Source organism: Hippocampus zosterae, chromosome 7, assembly GCF_025434085.1.
Source record: "Hippocampus zosterae strain Florida chromosome 7, ASM2543408v3, whole genome shotgun sequence".
In the NCBI taxonomy this organism is placed as follows: Eukaryota; Metazoa; Chordata; class Actinopteri; order Syngnathiformes; family Syngnathidae; genus Hippocampus; species Hippocampus zosterae.
The window spans coordinates 8,235,893-8,257,339 of NC_067457.1; the positions used below are offsets into that span (position 1 = coordinate 8,235,893).

At 42.0% G+C, this 21,447-nt stretch overlaps 1 protein-coding gene across 9 annotated transcripts in view; it reads left to right on the plus strand.

Moving 5' to 3' along the window:
- myocd (myocardin) overlaps positions 1–21,429 on the plus strand; it is a 91,009-nt gene extending 69,580 nt beyond the window's left edge. For 3 of the 9 annotated variants that reach the window (XM_052072344.1, XM_052072342.1, XM_052072345.1), the window contains 11 exons: positions 4,396–4,551; positions 7,923–8,107; positions 8,417–8,521; positions 8,595–8,908; positions 9,913–10,069; positions 10,162–10,674; positions 11,451–11,942; positions 13,346–13,492; positions 13,692–13,805; positions 14,753–14,810; positions 17,332–21,429. In XM_052072344.1, coding sequence (XP_051928304.1) covers positions 4,396–4,551; positions 7,923–8,107; positions 8,417–8,521; positions 8,595–8,908; positions 9,913–10,069; positions 10,162–10,674; positions 11,451–11,942; positions 13,346–13,492; positions 13,692–13,805; positions 14,753–14,810; positions 17,332–17,915 — 2,825 coding nt within the window. In that variant the 3' untranslated portion in view covers positions 17,916–21,429. The remainder of the gene's footprint in view (positions 1–4,395; positions 4,552–7,922; positions 8,108–8,416; positions 8,522–8,594; positions 8,909–9,912; positions 10,070–10,161; positions 10,675–11,450; positions 11,943–13,345; positions 13,493–13,691; positions 13,806–14,752; positions 14,811–17,331) is intronic. The other 6 variants (XM_052072349.1, XM_052072348.1, XM_052072351.1 and 3 more) reach the window with 4 other exon arrangements.
- The last annotated feature ends 18 nt before the right edge of the window (positions 21,430–21,447 follow it).

Sequence of the window (21,447 nt, forward strand, 5' to 3'; positions counted from 1 at the left end):
AAATGCTAAAATGTCACCTGAAGACATCGTGATGAGGACAGGAAGACCCGACTGGACTGAGAGTGCACTTAAATCTTTGCCATAATCCAGATGAATGGTCTCCGCTGCTTTTTCAGGTCAGGGCTGTGCAGTAATACTTCAGTAAATGTGTTTAGTATTGACTGCCAACATCCGAAAGGCCCATTTATCCGTTCTACACGGACTGTCAACTCTTCATATTGATCGTTTCTCAAGTTGAGAGTGAAATACTCGTGGTATTCCGTTTGCAAGGTTGTGGGTCAATAAAGACCTAAGATGACTTTGGTCTGGAATGACCGAGAGGTCTTTACCCAAAGCCCACCGAACACCTTTGAAACTGTCCAGAACAGGTCAACCCTTCTGTTCAACTTTGGTGACTCTGAATCTGAAGTTCCGACAGACAAACTCCTAAATCTTTGTTGAAACTCTGAACAGGAATCTGACATAGCTTCAAATGAGGAAAGGGGTGGGGGGATTTCTTTCCCTTTTTTCTGGTTCCTCTATGAGCAATGACGAGCCACCCTAATTCATTCTTTTGTTGTGTACTTGAAGTCATGAGCTAAAAGTGAGTGATTTGCCCGCGCGATCAACAGGACGGACGGGGGCATGAACTTCAAGCAAAAGATTTGTTGAACGATATTTTTGTCACCGTTTGCCATTTCAGTGAGTCCCCCCTCCACCCCCCCCCACCCCCCGATAAAACCCGTTGTTGCCAAGTGTGTAAGGGAACAGAATCCAGAGGTCCGACGCTATCCTATCAGGTTGTTGGAGTCTGTCACTGATAAGGCGGCAGCAAGCGGAAACACGATGCATTTGAATTGACTTTTTAATCTCTCGATTGCGGGGAAGTCACATCGGTTTTGGTTTGTCGAGGCCTTCAATTTAATATCGGGGTATTTGGCCTTTGTGTTGTTTTCAGAGCAATGCGTTAGCCTTTCGTTAGCATGTTTGCATGGCAGCATTATTACAGTTGACAAGGCAACGGGTCATTGTATATATTACCGAGGGAACATCTGCCGTTTATTATCCTCTTCAAACGTTCATCCCGATCTATCAGTTGCTACTGGATTGTGGCCTTACCTGCCGGCCGCACACACCAACGACGCGCAAACTAATATTTCCTAATATAAGCCAATATAAAGTTTAGCTGCGGGTTGAGTGCATGTCTTCTTGTAGGAGTCCCCAAGTAAAAAGCCCCGTTTTCATCACGAGCGCCACGTTTAATCCTTTGCGGATCGCCTAATGCACCATACGTCCTTCCTCTTAGCGTAGTGTTTACATTTGAATAAGACGCTCAAAAGGTATACGTACTACAATAGCTTTCAAGTGACATTGCCTGTTTTTATTCGGCCGGTGAATGTTTGAAATTGGCGTAAGGCGGCTTCAAAACTCACCGGCTCATGTTACATTCTACCTATGTGGGCCCGTTTTTGCAGTTGTTGAACAGATTTTTAGGCAGTTTGGTTACACAGTTTAAACACAGTTAAAAGTCTGTGATATTAAATCAGGCCAGGCAGAGACAGGAGAGGTGTTTGGGACAGCAGGGCAGACTCCGCGGCTATAAACAGATGATGATGTCATTGTGACGGTGGGCAGCAAATGGCTTTTCAACGTGACAACTTGTTCTTGAAGGAAACGTGGTTTATCACTGAGGCTGGATCAGTTGTGGATATCAATATACCCGACAGTATATCAGCAATCACATTTGGCCTGGAATTGCTGCAATGAATTTTGCTGTCTGACAAACGTACATTTTCGTCATTCAGAATGTTAAGAAGCTAAACGCTTCATGCTTGGAAATAGGTCTCATTTTCGCTTATGTTTTTGCAGGTGGAATCCAGACAAACACACAAAAGAAAATTCCCAGAGTGAAAGAAAAACACCATAAGATAATCCTATCGATCAGGGGTGTCAAACTCATTTTTGTCGCGGACCACTTTTGAGTTACGTCTTCCGTCAGAGGGCCGTTATGACAGTGAAACCGCAAAAAATGTTTCATCGCACCTATCGCATTATTACTTTTATGGGTAACAAAATGATTGCAAAATGTCAATGTCATTTATTACACATCACAATTTGACATTTCACTGCATTTTTTCGCTAGGATCATGCAAGTTGACACACATGATTTTCTTTCAGGGGCCCACATAAAATGATGTGGCGGGCCGGATCTGGCCCCCGGGCCTTGAGTTTGACACCAGTGGTATGGATGCTCACCAAACTGAATTATCACAAGATTTACTGGCATTTTATGGGATGTCACCCACGAAGTCGTTGCTTGACTTTTGAGGCATATATTTTTAAAAAAAAATCAACTTTGGGGTCATGCTACTGAACAAAACACTTACAGAAACCGAAAAAAAATGCTTGACATTAGCTTATACACAATATTGAAGTATATTTGTAATATAATGCAATCCCTTTTTTAATCAGATATGAATACCATTACCCCGAGTTGTCCAGCACAGCCTTCATTTGCTTTTGGCACTCGATACACAGTTATGGCCTGTCAAAAATCGGACTCAAATTCAGTTTGACCAAATAAGTTTCTGTTGCTCTTTCTCACACTCAGATAATCAAAATGATTCGGTGCGCTCGCTTCACTTCCAGGTAATCGCTCCTGCGAGTGCTGCAGCGAGATGTTTAAGCCAGTTTGCCCTGCGTGTGATTATTTGGACTAGCTTAGCGGAGCGAGATTGGTGAAAGGTTGAAAATCTCACCTGCTGCAGCCCTTTAATTACAGCCAGTTCATTTATTTTTCTAGTAAGTCAACATATCTCTGGCTGTACAAGGCATGAGGCCACTGGACAGATGATAGATACGGGAAGAGTAGAAAAACACCATGGGAAAAAAAGTACACACTTGCAAAGTCTCTTGGCTTGGTATGGTTGCATTTTTAACCACTCAAAATATGCTACAAGCTACTAAGAACAAGATGGTTAAAAAGCACACACACACAAACAATACAGATAATTTTACAACATGCATGTACAACATTCATTTCAAATTATTTATTAGCATCCATCAAATAGCATTCGTCTATTTTCTGATACGCTTTATCTTCACATGGGTTCCCGGCTGTATTTAGGCAGGGGACACCCTGAACCGTTTGCCAGCCAATCGCAGGGCACACCACGACGAACAACCACCGGCGCTCACGCTTGCACCTATGGACAATTTAGAGCAGAGGTGGGCAAACTACGGCCCGGGGGCCAAATCCGGCCCGTTGGTCTTTTTAATCCGGCCCACCGAAGGTTGGTACACAATTAAGGTTCGATGTCAACGACTGCATTCATTTCATTTCGACTTGTAATGACAGGCATTTCAACGCCAGGTGGCACAGTTACTTGAAGTTGCCGAGCATAGGGAGGAAGGGGGAGACGACGGAAGCCCACAGTAGCACCAAGTCAAGCAAATCCCGTTTGATACGACGGAATAATGAACTCTTAAAGTCTGAAAAACGCGCCAAAAAATGCAAAATACTGCTTTTTAAATAAAGAAATCCAATTAATATTATGTTGAATTTAGTTCACCCTTTTGATCCGGCCCTCCATAATATTTTCTGGTTCTCATGTGTCCCTATGCAACCCCACCCCTGACTTAGAGTGTTACATAAACCTGTCATGCGTGTTTTTGGAATGTGGGAGGAGACCGGAGCACCCAGAGAAAACCCACGAAGGGCCTGGGCAGAACATGCAAGCTCCACACAAGAAGGCCGGGAGCCAGATATTTAGCACAATCTAGTACTAGCAAGTTTGCAACACAGCCAAGGTGACATTTTCTTCTGAAATTAAGTAAATCTTGGTTCGAATCTTGACTCGGGTGATCTTGCTCAGTTTGCATGATCTCCCCGTGCTTGACTTCTCTAGGTAATGCAGTTTCCTGCAAAACATGTATTTTGTAATTGGCGAATTGAAGACTTGGGGTTCTACTTTCATAGACAAGCTTGTGTATCTTGACTTTCGTACGAGTGCAAGTCTTATGTTGGGTGCGGTCTACAAATGTCGACTTCATGCAGTACGCTGTGTCGAGCAAAAGAATGATCGTACCCGCTTTGGCCATGAGAAAAGTCGGCTGTAACCACTCCCAGAGTGGCGCACCACCCCACTTTTTTCAGATCCGCCAGCCTGTGTTAATCTTCAAAATTACCAACAACCAGGTGGCACCCACCCAGTTATAAGGTGTTCCAAGCATAAACGACGAGCAGTTCTTAATGTTTTTATTCAACGGAGTCATTTCGTATCTGGTGAATGTTATTAAGTTAGCATTTCTCTCACTAATGGCAGACTGGAATACAGCCTGCAAGTAAATGCGATCCAGTACTCGATGTGTGGTGTGACCCCTGTTGATGGTGTGGCCCTGCTGTGTGTTCTCCAGACTCAGCCTCAGTCAGGTTCTCACTGGAGGACCAACTGAGGGTAAAGCGAGGCCGCCTCGCAGAGGAACTCAATGAGAAGCTGGCTCTCAGGCCGGGGCCCCTGGAGCTGGTCCAAAAGAATATCATTCCGCTAGACTCTGCCCTCACCATGACAGGTATTCAGAAGAGAGATGCTCCACTCGTGTATGAACACACCATTGAATGCGCTTGCATCTCAACCCGAGTGGCCCCCCCACATTAGCATTCTCAGCATGCTGAATTTCAAAGGAGAGCATGCTGCTTTTCTAATTATACCAGAATAAATTGGAGCACACTTTAGACACAGTAGTATAGTGAATGTGCACTTGAGTTGATGTGTTTTTCCGTGTCTGCACCAACTAAAATTAAACGCGAACTTGAGCTCAGAATTACACTAACATACTGTGTACTCTCCATCCATCCATTATCTGATCTGCTTATCCTCACGAGGGTCACAGGCGTGCTGGAGCCTATCCCAGCTGTCTTTGGGCAGTAGGAGGGGACACCCTGAACTGGTCGCCGGCCAATCACAGGGCACACATCGATGAACAACTATTCGTGCTTACCGATTGACAATTTAGAGTGTTCCATTAAGGTGCCACGCATGTTTTTAGAATGTGGGAGAAAAACAAAATACCCGGAGAAAACCCACGCAGGCACGGGGAGAACATGCAAATTCCACACAGCAAGGCTGCAGCCAGAATCAAACCCTGCACCACTGCACTGTAAGATGGACGTGCTAACCAGTAGACTACTGGTTGTACTAATATAACCATATATTTACTTCATGTCAAAGCAACAACTGGTGCACTATACAAAGTATCTTCGATCTACAGAGTGTCTTCTTGAAAAAGCAGATTTTTTTTTCTCATGAGAAAAAAGTCCTTTTGTGATTTATATTGCAAGTACGTTGAATATTTTATTTCTTAGAAAATCTTTTGGTAGGATTTCCGAAATGACATTATTGTTAATTATTTCGAAGACTACAATCTTTGAAAAAAATCTCTGAGGCTCTTAAAATCACTAGCCTGTGAAGTCGTATCAAAAGAAAAACTCAAAAATGGCCATACTGCACATGCTAAAGAGACCAACAAAAAAAAATTAACAACCTGCAAAAAATATCAGTGAAAACCAAGATCAACTCTGAATTTCCCAAATTCGTATTTTCATGCATTAAAGCCATTTCTTCTGGTCTCAAGGTTTACTGGGGAGGATCAAGTGTTTGGGGAACCATCTTGAAACGCCCTCCCGCTCGACTCTTTGAAACGCGACTTGATTTAGCACGACACGTTACGTTGGCTCTTGGGACTGTTTGTCTTGTAATTCTCCCCATCCATGTTTTGTGCTCTCTTTATATCATTCCTGACAGTGTAATGCTGTGTACATGTTTGACTACAGCGGTTAGTTGTTCTGTTTGCCTTGATCATTCGGTAAACACTCGACGTTAAGAAAGATGCAGTCAACGAGTTTACACTACCGCCGCAGAAGGATGGAAGTGCTTTATTGGGATGAGCAACAGCTGTATTTAGGCCACCCTCTTTCTTTCAAAGTGTGTTTGCAAGCATGCGCGCGTGTGTGTGCGTGTAAAAGGGGTGGGGTACGCGTGTATGTTTGTAACAACCTCCCCACCTTTTAGCACTTGTCTCAGCTTTAACAAGTCCGCGTGGCTCCGGCGAGCCACCTACAAAGGTTTCTGACGCAACCATGCTGTTGCTTGCCTGCAGCGTGAACCCTTCACCTTAAAGCGGTTAACCGTGGGCACAGTACTCCCAACCTCGGTGTGGTAATACTGGAAACTATGTGACCCAGCCATAACTCCTAAACAGCCACTTGAACAGTGGAAGTGGCCAAAGGCTTGTAGAAGTCCCTTCATTGTGCCACCTCAGTCTCTTCATGCGATCCGATTGACGCGGTTTCATGAAGTGGACACGTACTTCACTCCCTGAAGTTTTGTGTGCGTGCGAATGTGTGTTGTGAGGGGGGTAGTGTGGGGGTGGGGAGGGGGGTGTCAATGGGTTTTATGAGCCCACGGCAGTGACTGAAACCAGGGATATGTTCTTGGGCGTCACGTGTGGATTCAAAACGACCATCATATATCCCTCACACGTACGCGGCTATCGACACCGCTGCTCTCTCGCAGATAGGCACTCTAGGCTCCTCCAATCGTGGCCCAGGCTCTTGTCAATCCAGCCAATCAGGATGTGAAGTGGCTGTGTCAGTGTTTCACCGACTCAACTCAACTGTATTTATAGAGCACTTTAAAACAACCACAGCTGAAAAAGTCCTGGACATGCAGCAAAAATAATTCAAACAACAAAAACAGCCGAATTAAAAATCAAGTCTTGTGGTGAGTCAAAAGCCAAAGAATAAAAATGAGATTGGAGACGAGTTTTAAAGATGGGCACAGGAGGGGGCTTGCCGAACATTCAGTGGGAGGTCATTCCGAAAAGAGCAGCCAAAAACGGAAAAGCCAGTGAATGGATGTCAGAGTTGGGAGTTATGCAGCATTTTGGACCAACTGGAAGTGCTTAATGGAGGATTGGCTGACTCCAAAGTAAAGTGCATTACAGTAATCCAGCCGAGATGTGACAAAGGCATGAATGAGTGTTTCAAAGTGCTCTTGAGAAAGGAGAAGCTTGACTTTAGCCAGCTGCCAGCAGTTCTTCTCAAATCAGGGACGGGGGGTGGGGGGTGATATTTCAAAATCCAGAAGCCATTCATTTACGAATGTGATTGCACTTTAAATTTGAATGAGGCAAAACAATATGCTTTTTCTCTCAATATATATTGTTGTAATCATTTTTTTCAGATGCACTGTAATTATTTTCTGTATAAAAATTTATTTGGTGTTCAAAAAGTCTTTCAAACTTGAGTCTTGAAAAAGAGGGGGTAGTCTTATAATCAGGGCCGTCTTATATTCGGGCCAATATGGTAGTTTGACCCACACATCAATACGCAACTTTATTGTCATCTTGCCGCATATGTTGCGATTCTTTGCTGGCCATTCAAACAAAGCGGACGGGATGATGTGATGAGTGTGTTTTGAACTACAGTTGGGAGAGTAATAGACACGCAGTGTTAAAAAGGTTGCTAAGGTGGCGGGCTTGACACGTTTACAACAGGCGGGAGTTGTGAAAATAATCTTGAAGTGAAGAGTTCACGTTTTTCATCAGACAGCAATGATATTCAAGTATGAAAAATAACCCACGATGGGATTGTTTGGTCTTGGCGGAGGCCGACTGCGATATTCACGTAGAGGAGGATTTCTGGTTCAAGCTCATTGGTGGAAAGGTCGTTCAAACTTTTTTTTTTTGTTTAACGACAGAAACAATCATCATCACTTCATATTCATTTCCTTAGATTGACAAATCCAACTTTTGGGTCAACACTTATTTTTATTTTTTTATTATGACGCGCCAACGCTTGAAAAAACGAGTGTGGCCTTTCCTGTTTCCATTTTATTTGGCTTATATCGGATGTCTAAAATGCTTCTGGGTCTTTTTTGCAGTAAACCATGGCAAGTTCCCCAAGCAAGAGGACTCGTACGCCTTTGAAGAGGACAGCAGCAGTGAGAGTTTGTCTCCCGAAAATCATCACAGCGACGAGTCTCAGGGCTCGGCCTGCCCTTCGTCGGAGGCGGTCGGCAGCATGCAGTCCTCCTCCTCCTCTCCTGCACTCGCCGGCGCGCAGCAGGTACAGACGACCTTGCGCTGTCTTCAAAACATATTTGCGAGATTTATTCGTGTCGCTGATGTTTGTTTCTGCCCACTTTAACGTTGACGGGTTGTGACGTCTGTTCCAAATATGATCTTAGCCTGTTCTCCCACCATGTGGCGTCACAGTAAATTACCTGCCACATTTTTATGTGTAATATTACCGGGCAAGCAGTGACCCCACCCAGTGGTACACAACAAAAATAAACCCAAATTTAAAAATCTCTAGATTACCAGACGCGGCAAACTGACAAAATAATTATCTTGATGTGTTGACGTTTGCGAACAGGAAGGCACAACCAGAGACCCGTCGGACCAAAGCCAGGACGAAGGACTATCTGGAGTTTGCAACAACCATGCCAACCCGCCACTGGCAGTTCCCGCTATTGTCAAGGTGAGCACATCGGCAATAAAATGCTCTTATATTTGACAGCGTATTGAAATATTTTGTTTGACTTTCCCAACAGTCCAAGACATCAGACAAGAACCGCCATAAGAAGCCCAAAGACATGAAGCCGAAAGTGAAAAAGCTCAAATACCACCAGTATATACCGCCGGACCAGAAGGCTGATAAGTCGCCTCCACCTATGGACTCGGCGTACGCCCGACTACTCCAGCAGCAGCAGCTGTTCCTACAGCTGCAGATCCTCAGCCAGCAGAAACATGCTCAAACTCACTCCCAGTCTCAGCAGCACACACACACAGGACAGATGCCGAGCCAGTCTCAACAACGGCAGCCTGCCTTCAGTTATCAGCCGCACTCGCAGACGCAGATGCAGAAGTAAGCACGTGGCAAAAATCAAACTAATGACACACTGTATGCCTTTCGGGTCACCCCCGAATTACACTTAACATCAACGTAATACTCTGCAATCGAGTAACAAGTGTTAGTAGAGTCAATATTGGAGTATCAAGTACCGTATTTTCTGGAGTATAAGTCTCACTAGCCATAAAATGCATAAGAAGAAAAAAAAAATACTCCGGATTTTCCGGAGTATAAGTCTCACTAGCCATAAAATGCATAATAAAGAAGAAAAAAAAATACTCCGGAAAATACGGATTATATAAGTCTCACTAGCCATAAAATAAGATAAGATAGGATATCCTTTATTTGTCCCACAATGGGGAAATTTACAGCCTCCAGCAGCAAAATGAATAATAAAGAAGAAAAAAAAACATATACAAGTCAGACTGGAGCAGAAGTCGCATTTTGGGGGGAAATGTATTTGATAAAATCCAACACAGAGAACAGACGTGCCATCTTGACGAGCAAATAAAAATAGAGAACAACATGTTGAGTAAGTCTACAATATGCTAACAATACATGACGCATAAACAACGAACTGAGAACGAGCCTGGTATGTTCACTTAACATATTAAGAGTTATTCACATAACTATAGCATAAGAACATGCGAACAAGTTTACCAAACCACCGGTGTCACTCCAAATCATTAAATCCAATGAAATCTTCATCCTCTGTGTCACTTTTAAAGATCTCTGCCAACTGCGCTTCCTCTTTTATGTCGCTTTCGTCAAAGTCAGTTGTTTTCAGTTCCAGCCAATATGGAACATATCAACACAAGCCGAGAGCGCCCTCTTGCGGTTTCATGTGAAAATAACATGTGAAATGATAGAATGTGTGAATCATTTCACACACAAGTCGCTCCAGAGTATAAATCACACCCCCGGCCAAACTATGAAAAAAAACTGATTCATAGTCCAGAAAATACGATATGCTGTGTTGCTCTTATTCTCAAGTAAAGCGTTCAAATCTGTGATCCCAGAGGGTCCGGCGAGCAGCTGTCAGTTTGTACAGCCAGTGGTCCATCGAACGCTGGAGACGGCTGCTCTTCCTCACCGATCAAGACCACATATCCCAACCAAAACAACATCTCCCCCGTAAAGCCAGGACCCCTGCCATCCAATTTGGATGACCTAAAAGTAGGTGCTACAGTTTCGTACCATCGTGTGCTTCCGATTCACGTCCTAGAAATCCCAAAGCGGGTAGACATACATTTTTTTCTTTTGCAAAGGTATCAGAGCTCCGACAGCACCTGCGTATCCGTGGATTGCCCGTGTCAGGTACCAAGACGGCTCTTATTGAACGACTCCGGCCCTTCAAGGACTCCAATTCCGGCTCATCTCCATCGGGCTCCTCTGATGTCACCACCTTGACCTTCCCGGTGACTCCGACAGGCTCTCTCTCTTCTTACCAGTCTCCATCCTCTTCCCTATCGCAAGGAGGCTATTACCCTTATCCCAGCACCTCTTCTACCCCGCCAATCTCACCAGCGTCTTCGGAGCATTCCCTCAGTGGTTCCCTCCCAGACAGTTTCAGCGATGTGCCCATGTCCTCTCCGCCGCAGTTTGCTCTGCAGGCATCTCCGGGCCAGCTTGGCGCAGATGATGCGCTGGGAGCGGGTGGATCGCGAGCAGGAGAGGGTGGAGGGATGGATGGCATGGACGCAGAAAAAGACAAAATGCTGGTCGAAAAGCAAAAAGTGATTGAAGAGCTGACATGGAAGCTACACCAGGAGCAAAGACAGGTGAGAACAGCAAGTGTTCAACTGTATGGATGGACGGTCACATTATTTGCAGCGTTGCTAATTAGTGCACACACTCCTCTCCAATTCCCCTTTTATTCTGAAAATCTATGGATTTGACATGCCATTTATTGTATAATTAAGAGATATCAACCAGATAGACTCCTGGACAACTTAGCATGCGTGAGTCACACATGGTCCAATATTTTTTGTCAAACATGAACATGAAGTTAACATACTGTATCAGATTTAGAAACCAATCAATCTCTTGTCTTATATTTAATTTTAAAAAACTAAAAACTGACCTCCCTGTTCCAATAATTTTGAAAAACGATGTTCACTTCATAGTAAATTTTCTTCAGACGGTAATAGGAGAATGCTAATTTTTGTTTGATCATTGAACATTCATCTATCAGAAACTAGCAGAAAAATATAATGAAAAAAAAAACGGTTTCTCTCTCAACTCAACTTTATTGAGAAAGCACTATTAAAACAATCACGGCTGCGGTAGAAAGCGCTGTACATAAAATAAAAAACAGGCATATACCGTAGAGTAAAAACAAAAACGGTTAAAAGAAATTAGGAACAAAACACTAAAACAACGTCGAGTCTCATGCTGAGTCAAAGGCCGAACAATAAAAATGTGTTTTCAGATGATAGACAAAGCGGGGGCGGTGCATTTAAAATGATCCAGCGAGCTTCAATTTTTTTTCTGGAGACATCGTACAGTATCAATCGGGATTGAGTCAAACGTTTATTCTTCTGCCCACGGTGTTTAGGTTGAGGAGCTCAAGATGCAACTTCACAAGAGAAAACGCTGCTATGGAGCAACCGTCACTCCATCTCAGCCCCATAATCTGTCCATGCATAATCCGACCCCATCGATGATGGGCCATCACCCATACGAGGTGAACATCAAAAAAGAGCCGATGTCATTGTCCTCAAGCTGTCCGCTCTCCTCACCCAAACATATCAAGAGCTCCCCGGGGAACTGCATGGAGGACATGGGACAATGCAACGCTATGCTCCCAAATATGGGGGGCGATTGCGGGCCACACTGTATGAACGCCACCCCTTCCTCAGCCAGCCCGTCCACCATGACTGCTTTCCGCAGTCCGCAGTGCTCACCGCAAGACTCACCCATCGGAAAGCCTTCCGGAAGCCCCCAGCCATCATCACCAAGCAACCCTTACATGCTATCACCTCCAGTGGGGAGGGACGGCTGCAGTCACCCCGCAACCCATTGCGGCGCCAGAGGATGCATTATGCAGGTATGATGCAGTGAACTGGAAAAATGTGAGGTCGAACAGTAATCCGCAAACCTTAAATACCGTATTTTCCGCGCTATAAGGCGCGCCTAAAAACATTAAATTATCTCAAAAGCCGACAGCGCGCCCAGAGACGCTTTGATAAGGTCAGATAGATAGCATGTCAGTCAGTACACTTTTGGCTAAATGAAAAAGGAGGATTACCGTATTTTCCGTGGTATACGGTACATCTAAAAGCATTCCGGTTTCCCAAAATCCGATAGTGCACCCTATAATCCGATGTGCCTTATATATGGAGTTACAATCTCTTTATAGTCCCCATTGACTTATTTCCCTGTTGGTGTTCCTATGCCATCTAGTGGTGATTATTAGCAGGAACCAATTGTAACCTAAAAGGGTTCTGCCCGACATGAATCGACGTGCATTCGCCAACACACACTCAGACAACTATTCTGTGAGCTCTGCGCAGCCGTTATGAAACGACGATAATACCAAAAGCATAGATCAGCCATGTCCAAAGTCCGGCCCGCGGGCCAAATCCGGCCCGCGGTCGAATTTCATCCGGCCCTCGGCCCCTGTCATAAAATCAGTGCCGTCTGGCCCGCAGGTTGGGCGCAATGGAACACGTGTTGCATTGACTGAGGTCTCGTAGACTGGTGAGTGATGTTTCATAGAGTACTGCTTCCCTCTAGTGGCTAAATGAGTAATAGCATTCACTAAATGAGTAATAGCATTTAGAGACTAGAGGGCATCACTCACGAGTTAACAAGACATCACTCCGTGTTTATATTGACTGATATGTCATATTTCAAATGATCCTTGCAGTTGTGGATATGTGTATTGCTTGTTCATTTCCCTGTTGTTCGAGTCAAAGGTTTTGTGACTATTGAAAAGTCATGGTGATACATTTTATGTTTCAAATCAATCAATTTGCACTCAGGGGACTTCTGTTTAAGAAAAAGTCAAGTGAATAAGCAGTTGCATGTGATATACCCGTTTCAAATGAACCAAAAGAAATTCTTAAGATTGTTGAAATTAAAATAAAAATGGAAATGTGAAACAGACTGGCTTACTAAAATTTGTTGAACAATATTGTTGTTCAATGTAAAGAATGTCAGCCAAGGTCGGCCCCCCGACATTTTACCACATAAAATCTGGCCCCCTTGGCAAAAAGTTTGGACACCCCTGGCATAGATAACTACTGACTAAACGAAGGAAGGAGACAAGCAAGACTTCTCAGGATATTTAGCCCTTTGTGGATGTGAGCCCACTAGGGTTTTGTGCCTTTTGTTAGATCAATTGTTTGTCTTTCATTTGTTGTTTTGTCATGCCATTTGTATGTATATGTTTCATGTCGGTGTTCGCGACCGCTTCTCTTTAACATTGAGCATGCTTTCTTCCTACAGGTACCTCACAAGGGTGGTTGTCAACCCATCAACTGTTCTTATCCTACCGACCAAAGAGGCCTTCAGGGAGTTTATTCCAATATATCAGATTATAGCCTCACTCACAATGGCTCAGCCAAGCCTGTCAACCCAAATATGCAACCAAAGGTAAACAATCATCACACAGACTCCTCCTGCTTTGTCCTTTATTTCAGTGACATTTTCGTCGCGTCCTCAAAACCACATCACCCCATTAACAAAGAGAACAATTCATTGATCCTTCCACTATTTTTCTCACTAGCTAAAAGACACCCGAGTGGTAAACTCCAGCTCAGAGCTAATGTCACTTCTCACCTGTTTCATGTAGATGTCATTTTTGCCCCCTCCTCGTCACGTTGGCCAAAAGTGCCAAGTCTCCTTCAATAGCTCACATTCGTCTGACTTAAGCCAGCCCCCATGCTATGAGGATGCAGTCATGCAGGTAAATCTGAATCCAAGCTTAAATCATGGCTGGCCCTTATTTTATTTTATTTTTTTTTTGGGGGGGGGGGGGGGGGATACTAGCATTTCTCTGTATTCTGTTTCCTGAAACCCCTCACCTGTTAAATAACTTTCTTTTTGCATTTGCTCTGTCCTCTGCACTGTTTTTAGGTTGGAGTATGTTTTTTTTTTTAAACATGCTAAATGGATGCAAAATGTCGGGCAAAAACAGCAAATATAGCGGCACCTCATTTCACGAATACCCTAGTCTTGGCATGGCCGCAGAAGGTGCATTTGTGCTATTTTTTGCATTGCGCGAACACCATTTGCTCCGTACGTCACACATTGTGGATATCTTTATTTTTGGGGGAATTTGCGAGCGAGCCATAATAAAGTGTTTTTCACCAGTTTTTCTCTTTAGCTTGAACCGCACATGATCAAAAGAAGGTAAATGTAACTTTGTTCTGGGGCTCGAATGGGGAAATGGCATTTCCATTACCCAAGTTTGCTCACATTTCAGTTTACGAATGGTTCTCCTTTTTGAAATATGTGTTTTTTTTAACACAATGAATTGTTGCTCATGTTTACTAATAAAACTACAGAAGCCTCATCATCATCAGACCACAATTCATAGCAAAGAATCGAGATGGCACCCACTCAATCATTTACCATACCATAAATCCAACTCTCAGAGAGTAACAATTTAAATTTCATTAACATACCATAAAAAGAAATGTTTTTCGCTTAACCCCAATTACTGTATCGTGCTTCCTTCAGATTACTTTTTTTTTTTAATATAGTCCAACTCCAAACAGTCTACAGGTCTTTGGTTTTAAAGAAATGATTCTGTAATTGCTCTGCTAATCTCTAGACTGCTTCCTGACTTTTGTCTTTTCAAAATGAAATCACTCAACGCCATTATTTAAATTCACCATTTATGTGTTACAGCAACTGACCAGAAGTCAGCAGATGGATGAACTTTTGGATGTCCTCATAGAAAGTGGCGGTAAGGTCACTTTTTTTTTTAAATGTCAAAACTAATTCTACCACTGTACATAAAACACACATGTAACCGCAAGTGCACTCTCCCAACCTAATGGGATCCAATAAACAAACAAAAATAATACGTCCCAAAAAATTGCTTATGCTCCAATGTGACAACATCAGAATTCATATACAGCAATACGATGCATTCTATTTCATTTCGAGTTTATGTGACACCAATCACACGACAGTGATCCCTCGCTACTTCGCGATTCACTTATTGCGGATTCAGTGCATTGCGAATTTTTCAAAAATATTCATTACAAAAAAATAAATTTAGCGAAAATGCAGCAAAACGTCCGCGAGGTCACGTAAGTCAGAAAAACAACAGCGAGTCACATCAAGCAACATATACAGTACTACATGTATATTCCAGATTTATGTTTACTGTATTTTGTTATTTATACAGTAACCTAACCTATACATACACATACAGATACCTGTACATACATACATATATTTATACTGTATATACAGTATATTGCATTAAGTCATGTTAATTACTTCAAACATTTACTTCTACATGCATGTATACCATTAAATTTGGCTTTATAAATATATATACTCATACACATGTACATATACATCCATAAGGGGGGGACCTACTTTGCGGATTTTCCTCTTTCGCTGGGGTTTCTGGTCCCCATAGGCAAGGAATCCCTGTATTTTCTGACTTGAGCACAGCAAAATATTTGCGACGCGTCCTTGTATAATGCAGAACAGTTCAACACCACTGTTTATTTTGAATATTTGGATTGCAGTGACACTTGGTTGAATACGTTATTTGATGCTAAGCAGTCGAGGTATTTCTTTGCTTAGCAAAGCAGCCCGTGTTATCATTTCCTCATAAATATATGGGGCAGGTTCTCGGAAAAAAAAAAAACACTACCTCGAACTGCTGCTGAGCAACAGTTAGCATGTTTGCAGTTTATCAATTCGCATTAGACAGATGTCTTGACTATACGGGGACATATAAAGTCTTCAGCAGTCCTCTGTTTGGCGACAACTTACTGTCCTTTCGTCGCTACGTTAGCAGCGTAAGAAGGTTACAGACTCGTCCCTCGTGCTTTTCTTTGACGGAAAAATGATATAAAATAAAAAAATACAGCTTCACTTGAATCCTTCGAGCACAAATTATTAAGGCGTTACAAAAAAAAAAAAAAAGGACAAACATGACTGGGTAGTGTAACATTCGCCCATTCACCCAATAACAAGTTTACACCGTTCCAGGTTTACATGGTGAGAAAAGTTCCGACTGTCTTCCCAACGATTCTTACATCACCACCATCCGCCGGCAGCTAGCCTCGCTTTTCAACAGGCCAAAGGCAGAACAACTACTGGAGCCTGAATACTTAAAACTCATTCAGTACCAGCTAATTCTAGACCAAGTCTGAAAAGACGTTTAAAAACGTCTTTGGGAGTGAATGAGTTGAAATATTCTTCAGAAAATTGCTGGAAGTAAAATAGCAACAGAATAAGACATCACATACAAGCCAAATAATGTGCAACTGGTCAATTCAACTTTCTCAAATGGAGAACAAATAGTTTAATATATAAATAAACCAAATGTCCTCTCTGCATCACTTTCGCGACGTAGGTATCTTACTACACAATACCATAAATTCATTGAGCATTTTGAATTGCGCATCTATTGTCATTTTATTGTCATACGAGGGTAAGATGTAAAATTCCTTTCAAACTGTCAAGTTTGCAACAGCATCTTACTTTAGGATAGCCTTACAAAAGGATAGAAGAAGAGCATTTTTCATCAATTATTATTTTTAAAAAGTACCGGAATACAGCCCAAGATGCAAAATCCTTGTCAAGAGGCCTTAGCACTTTCTCTCCTCTCGTTGATATTGTCTACGATTAGCTGGCAACCAGTTCAGGGTGTACACCGCCTACTGCCCGAAGGCAGCTGGGATAGGCTACAGCACTCCCGCGTGCGGCTAAGCGGCTGAGAAAACGGGTGGCTGACTGGTTGATCTTGTCTGTCGCAACTATACTATATATTGCATACGGCGTGTTAGCATTGTATCCATTTTCATTGCAAATAAAACCTGAAAAGAGGGCAAGCTATAAAACCCTTAATCAGCCTGAATGCATTCGGACTCCGTTTAATTATTGCCCAAAGTTAGCATAAAAATGTTAGCCCTATAGTTTTCAATCATTCCTCGTTAGACGTAGTACCCGGTTGCGTTATTCCTGCCTTACTATATCAGATGTTGACTTTCTGATATAGCTCTTTAGAATCTTGTTAGATAATTCAGATGAGCAGGCCAATGTATATTTTGGTCACTGTTCAGTTAGCGATTGTACTGAAAGGCATCTAACAAAAGATTTAGCCTACCGGTAGTTTGGACTTAATTTTTATATGAGAGCATTGACATGAAACAAAGATTGCTTTCACAAAAATCAGTCGATATCTTGGTAACAAAACCGTGAAGCTGATGCGAGACTCCCTCGTCTTCTTTCTCTTCAAGAGATGCCAGCTAACGCCGGAGAAGAGAAGGAGAGGTCCTCTGTAACCAAAGTCTTGCCTCACATTACTGTGTTCCCAGGGTACCCCAGCCTACTCGTCCCAAGGCTCCACCGCCACTACGAGCACCACTCACCCACACAGCTTCATTTTGACCACCTGGACACTCTACTGGGTCCAATGAGCAGGGGAGGTGAGGCAACCTCTGTTAAGATGGTCACAGATGAGAGGCACCAAGAAGACGAGGGAAACCGAGACAGCGAAGGATACAGCAGCCCTCATAATCACCAGCGCCATCCTCACCACCCCCAACAGGAGAAAGTCGGGGCCAACAGAGATCTGCTGGACACGCCTCTTTCACCCCTCAACAAAGTGTCTGCTATCCCCGAAGTGCAGGGGATGGTCAGCATGGCTTTCAGTGAAACCCCGTGGGAGACGATGGAGTGGCTGGACCTGACGCCACCAACCTCAACCGCTGCCTTCAATGTCCCAACGCCCATCGTGCCCAGCATTTTCAATGCAGAGTTCTTGGATGTCACTGACATGAATTTAAACTCTGCTATGGACCTTCAACTGGAGCACTGGTGAATACAGACGAGCCAAAGGCCAAGACACCAGCTTTTTTTTTTGTAACTGTACAGATCACAAGAACCAGCTACGGCATTTTAGCGAAGAAAATCATCGAACTCCGAAGAGCCAAGGCCCCTCCAATCTTGATTCAGGCCAATCCTGACTCGTCGCCAAAACGGACGTTATCATGATGCACCTTATGTGTATAAGCTGCGGCATTCAGATCAATTCATTATTTAAGGAAATTTCTCAAACACACGATCGTGCCTGTTGAAAAAAAAACATATGCAAGTTTTAGACGTTGTCCCTCGGACCACCGTTATTCAAAGTTTTACGGAAATTGGTCAAGTAGTTTTTTTGCGGATGTATTATTATTTTTTTTTTTTGTGGAGCAATCACATTCGAAACTCAATGACAGTTTTTGTATAAAGGAGTCTTTGAGAAAAAAACCCCATCTAGTATACAAACAGTAATAGAGTCATAGATTTAACACAGTAAAGTTCTCTGAAGAGACAGTTGAAAACACTGGTTTGTGTTTTTCCAGACGAGTTGTCGATACCAGTTTCAAAACTGTATTTTTTCAATATTCAGTCATCCCTGAAAAAGCGAATTCCCGGTGAATATGAATGAAATATTCTTCAGACAATTACAGGTACCATAAAGCTTTATCATATACAACTTAGAAAATGTTAAACGTGTTAACAGCATCACTACTCGAAGCCTGTTTTCTATTTTTTAAGTTTTGGGGCCTATGTTTGTGTAACTTCAGTCTTTGAATGTAAATATGAACAAAACTCACTGTGCACCTTTAGTATGTATGTTTTATGTATCACCAATAAGTGATATCTTATTTGATCCACTTTGCTTTGTGGTATTAATACAAATATGCATAAAAAGTCTGCACACCCATGTTGAAATACCAGTTTTTTGGTGAAAGAAAAAAATTTGAACAAAATCACTGAATGTGTCCTATATCCTATACTGCCCTATTTAAAAAAATGAAATAAAATATTTTTCAATAGGGAATTAAAAATAACTGAGATAATATTGCTGCACAAGTGTGCACACCCTAATATAACTGGGGATGTCGCTTTATTTTTTTCAGAATCTACCGATCACATTTTAATTTATAATAAATGGGATCAAGAATATACCTGCCACCATTTAAAATAACTTTCAATAAATGTAAATAAATTTCAGCTGTTCAAATCACCTTTCTGTGATACAAAGTATTTTTTCTTTTTGTTTTTGATTGATATGTTGTACATATAAATACAAAAAAAAGATGTCAAACATAAATCAAAAGAAAAAAATCCTCAATACATACTTTTAATTCAATGCAGTTTAGATGCTCATTTATTAGGGGGGGGTGTTCACTTGTGCAACCACATTTTCTCAGCTCATGAAAAGATGTCAATGTGCTTTTCAAATGGGTTGTAAAAATCATAGGGCACAGTAACTCCCAAAAAATACGTCATATTTTTTTCTTGGTCTCAATTTTTTTTTTATATCACAAAAACCTTTAAACGGACGTGTCAACTTTTTTACATGCTCATGTGTACAGATGCCAGCATTCTTTGGAGGGACCCTTTCAACTCTTTAAACTTGTTTCATTGTTAAAAATATGTATCCTTGAGTGATATTTTATTAAAAACAAAATGCCTTTGATTTTTTTTAATTGTTTAATTTTAATCTATTTTAAGCAGCAGAAATTGTGCATGTAACTATCATTTCTGCTTCCATGCAAACATTTAAAACAATGTCAGATCAATTTCATTGTAACCTTCATTTTTCTAACAAATATTTTTTATCCTAAAATGTTCACCCCTTACAACTCCAAGCCAGCCACAGTTATTTATTTTTCATAATATTTGTACCCTTACTTGTATTTATACCGGCATTCCTTTCTATAGAGATTGCCCCCCATTTTGGATTGAATAGCAAAGCCCAGTGTTGCCATTTGACCACAGACGTTCATCTTTTAAAACGTGACGCAAACTGCAATACCCACTTCATAATTAATCGTTTTCATAAATCATTTTCCCATCACAAATTTACTAGCACTTGTGAATAATAAATGTGATATATAAGTGTACCTGTAAACAGACTTCTACTGTGAATACTGCCTGATGGCTTTTACGACGGGGGTGCCCCAAAAAGCAAATCCACTTTGTTGCACATGCAAATAGAACGCGTTTGACAGCTCTTTGCTTTCTTGCAGGAAATGAGTCTGCTCAGATGCAAGACTGCATCATGTTCTCTGCAAACATTGATCACCAATTTGTTGTCGCATCGGTCATGGTTATATACAACATTTTTATAAAAGCAGAACATGTCCCTGCTCCAAAGAAAGATAAATGGATTCACACAGATCATTCGCTTCTTGGCATTTTTTTAGGAACCGTGACAATATGTACACCTGATTAACATTTTTTTTCTTTTTACGTAAAACAGTCATTGGGTGGAAAAGGGTTTATTGGAGATAAGTATATAAAGAAATGGAAATCAATCATCCTTGTGCACGGTACTTCGGTTTTATAATGTTTAAAGGGACCCTGACATGAATTTTGCAGCGACGACAAGCGACTAAGGCTAAATCAAAATATTTTCGCGATTTTCCGCCTCATTTTAGAATTACAGATACCACTTGAACGGTCTACTGTTAGGCTGGCACTAACAAGCGGATTTGGGTGAGCGTGGTCAAGGATCGCACGACTCCACATGCTGGTTTTCATACCGAATCTTTCACGTCGGCGCTTCTCTGTACCTGCACAGTTGATTGTGGGTGATAGCGGAGTTCGTGCTGAGTTTGAGTGACGTATAAAACGCGCGCTTGATGACGTACACCTGAAAAAGTGTGATTAGTGACGTATTACTGATGCGCCCATTTCATATTGCTGGTTGGTCGATGTTGACACAAACACGGGTCGTTTTTCTCACAACTTTGGGTACTTAGTCAGGCTGGGCAATGAATATTTATGATTAAAAAAAATATTAGCTTCATGAAGCAGTTGTGAACATCGAAATAGCAAGCCCAATGTTGAACAGAGTGTGCCATCTAGAGGAGTCAAAAAATACAACTGGTTAATGAAGGAAATGTGAAGCTAGTTTCCCACCACTACATACAATACTTGACATACCAAAACATATATTGATATTTAATATAGGTCAAAACAGCAATTAGGTCCTGGAATCATTCCCCATCGTTTCACAACCTTACGGTCAATATCAAGGAGTATTTGAGCTATTCTGGGAACTCTTATTTTTAGCCTTCTGTATATTATGATGTGTTTACCTTGCATCCTTGCAACCGTGGAATCTGTTTTTGGGGGGATTTATTTAGCAATAATTTTCCCTGCCCATGACAAAATTTGTGAAAAAAATAAATAAAAAGAACAAGGAAGAAGATAGTACATGCCTGACAGAAGCTGCAATGTTGCTTAGCCACTGACTTCCTTAACATTGTTTTTTTTTAATTCATGCATTCCTGTACACGACAGTAAAACGGCAATAAATTCACCACAGCAAAATACAGCGTGTACTTTTTCTT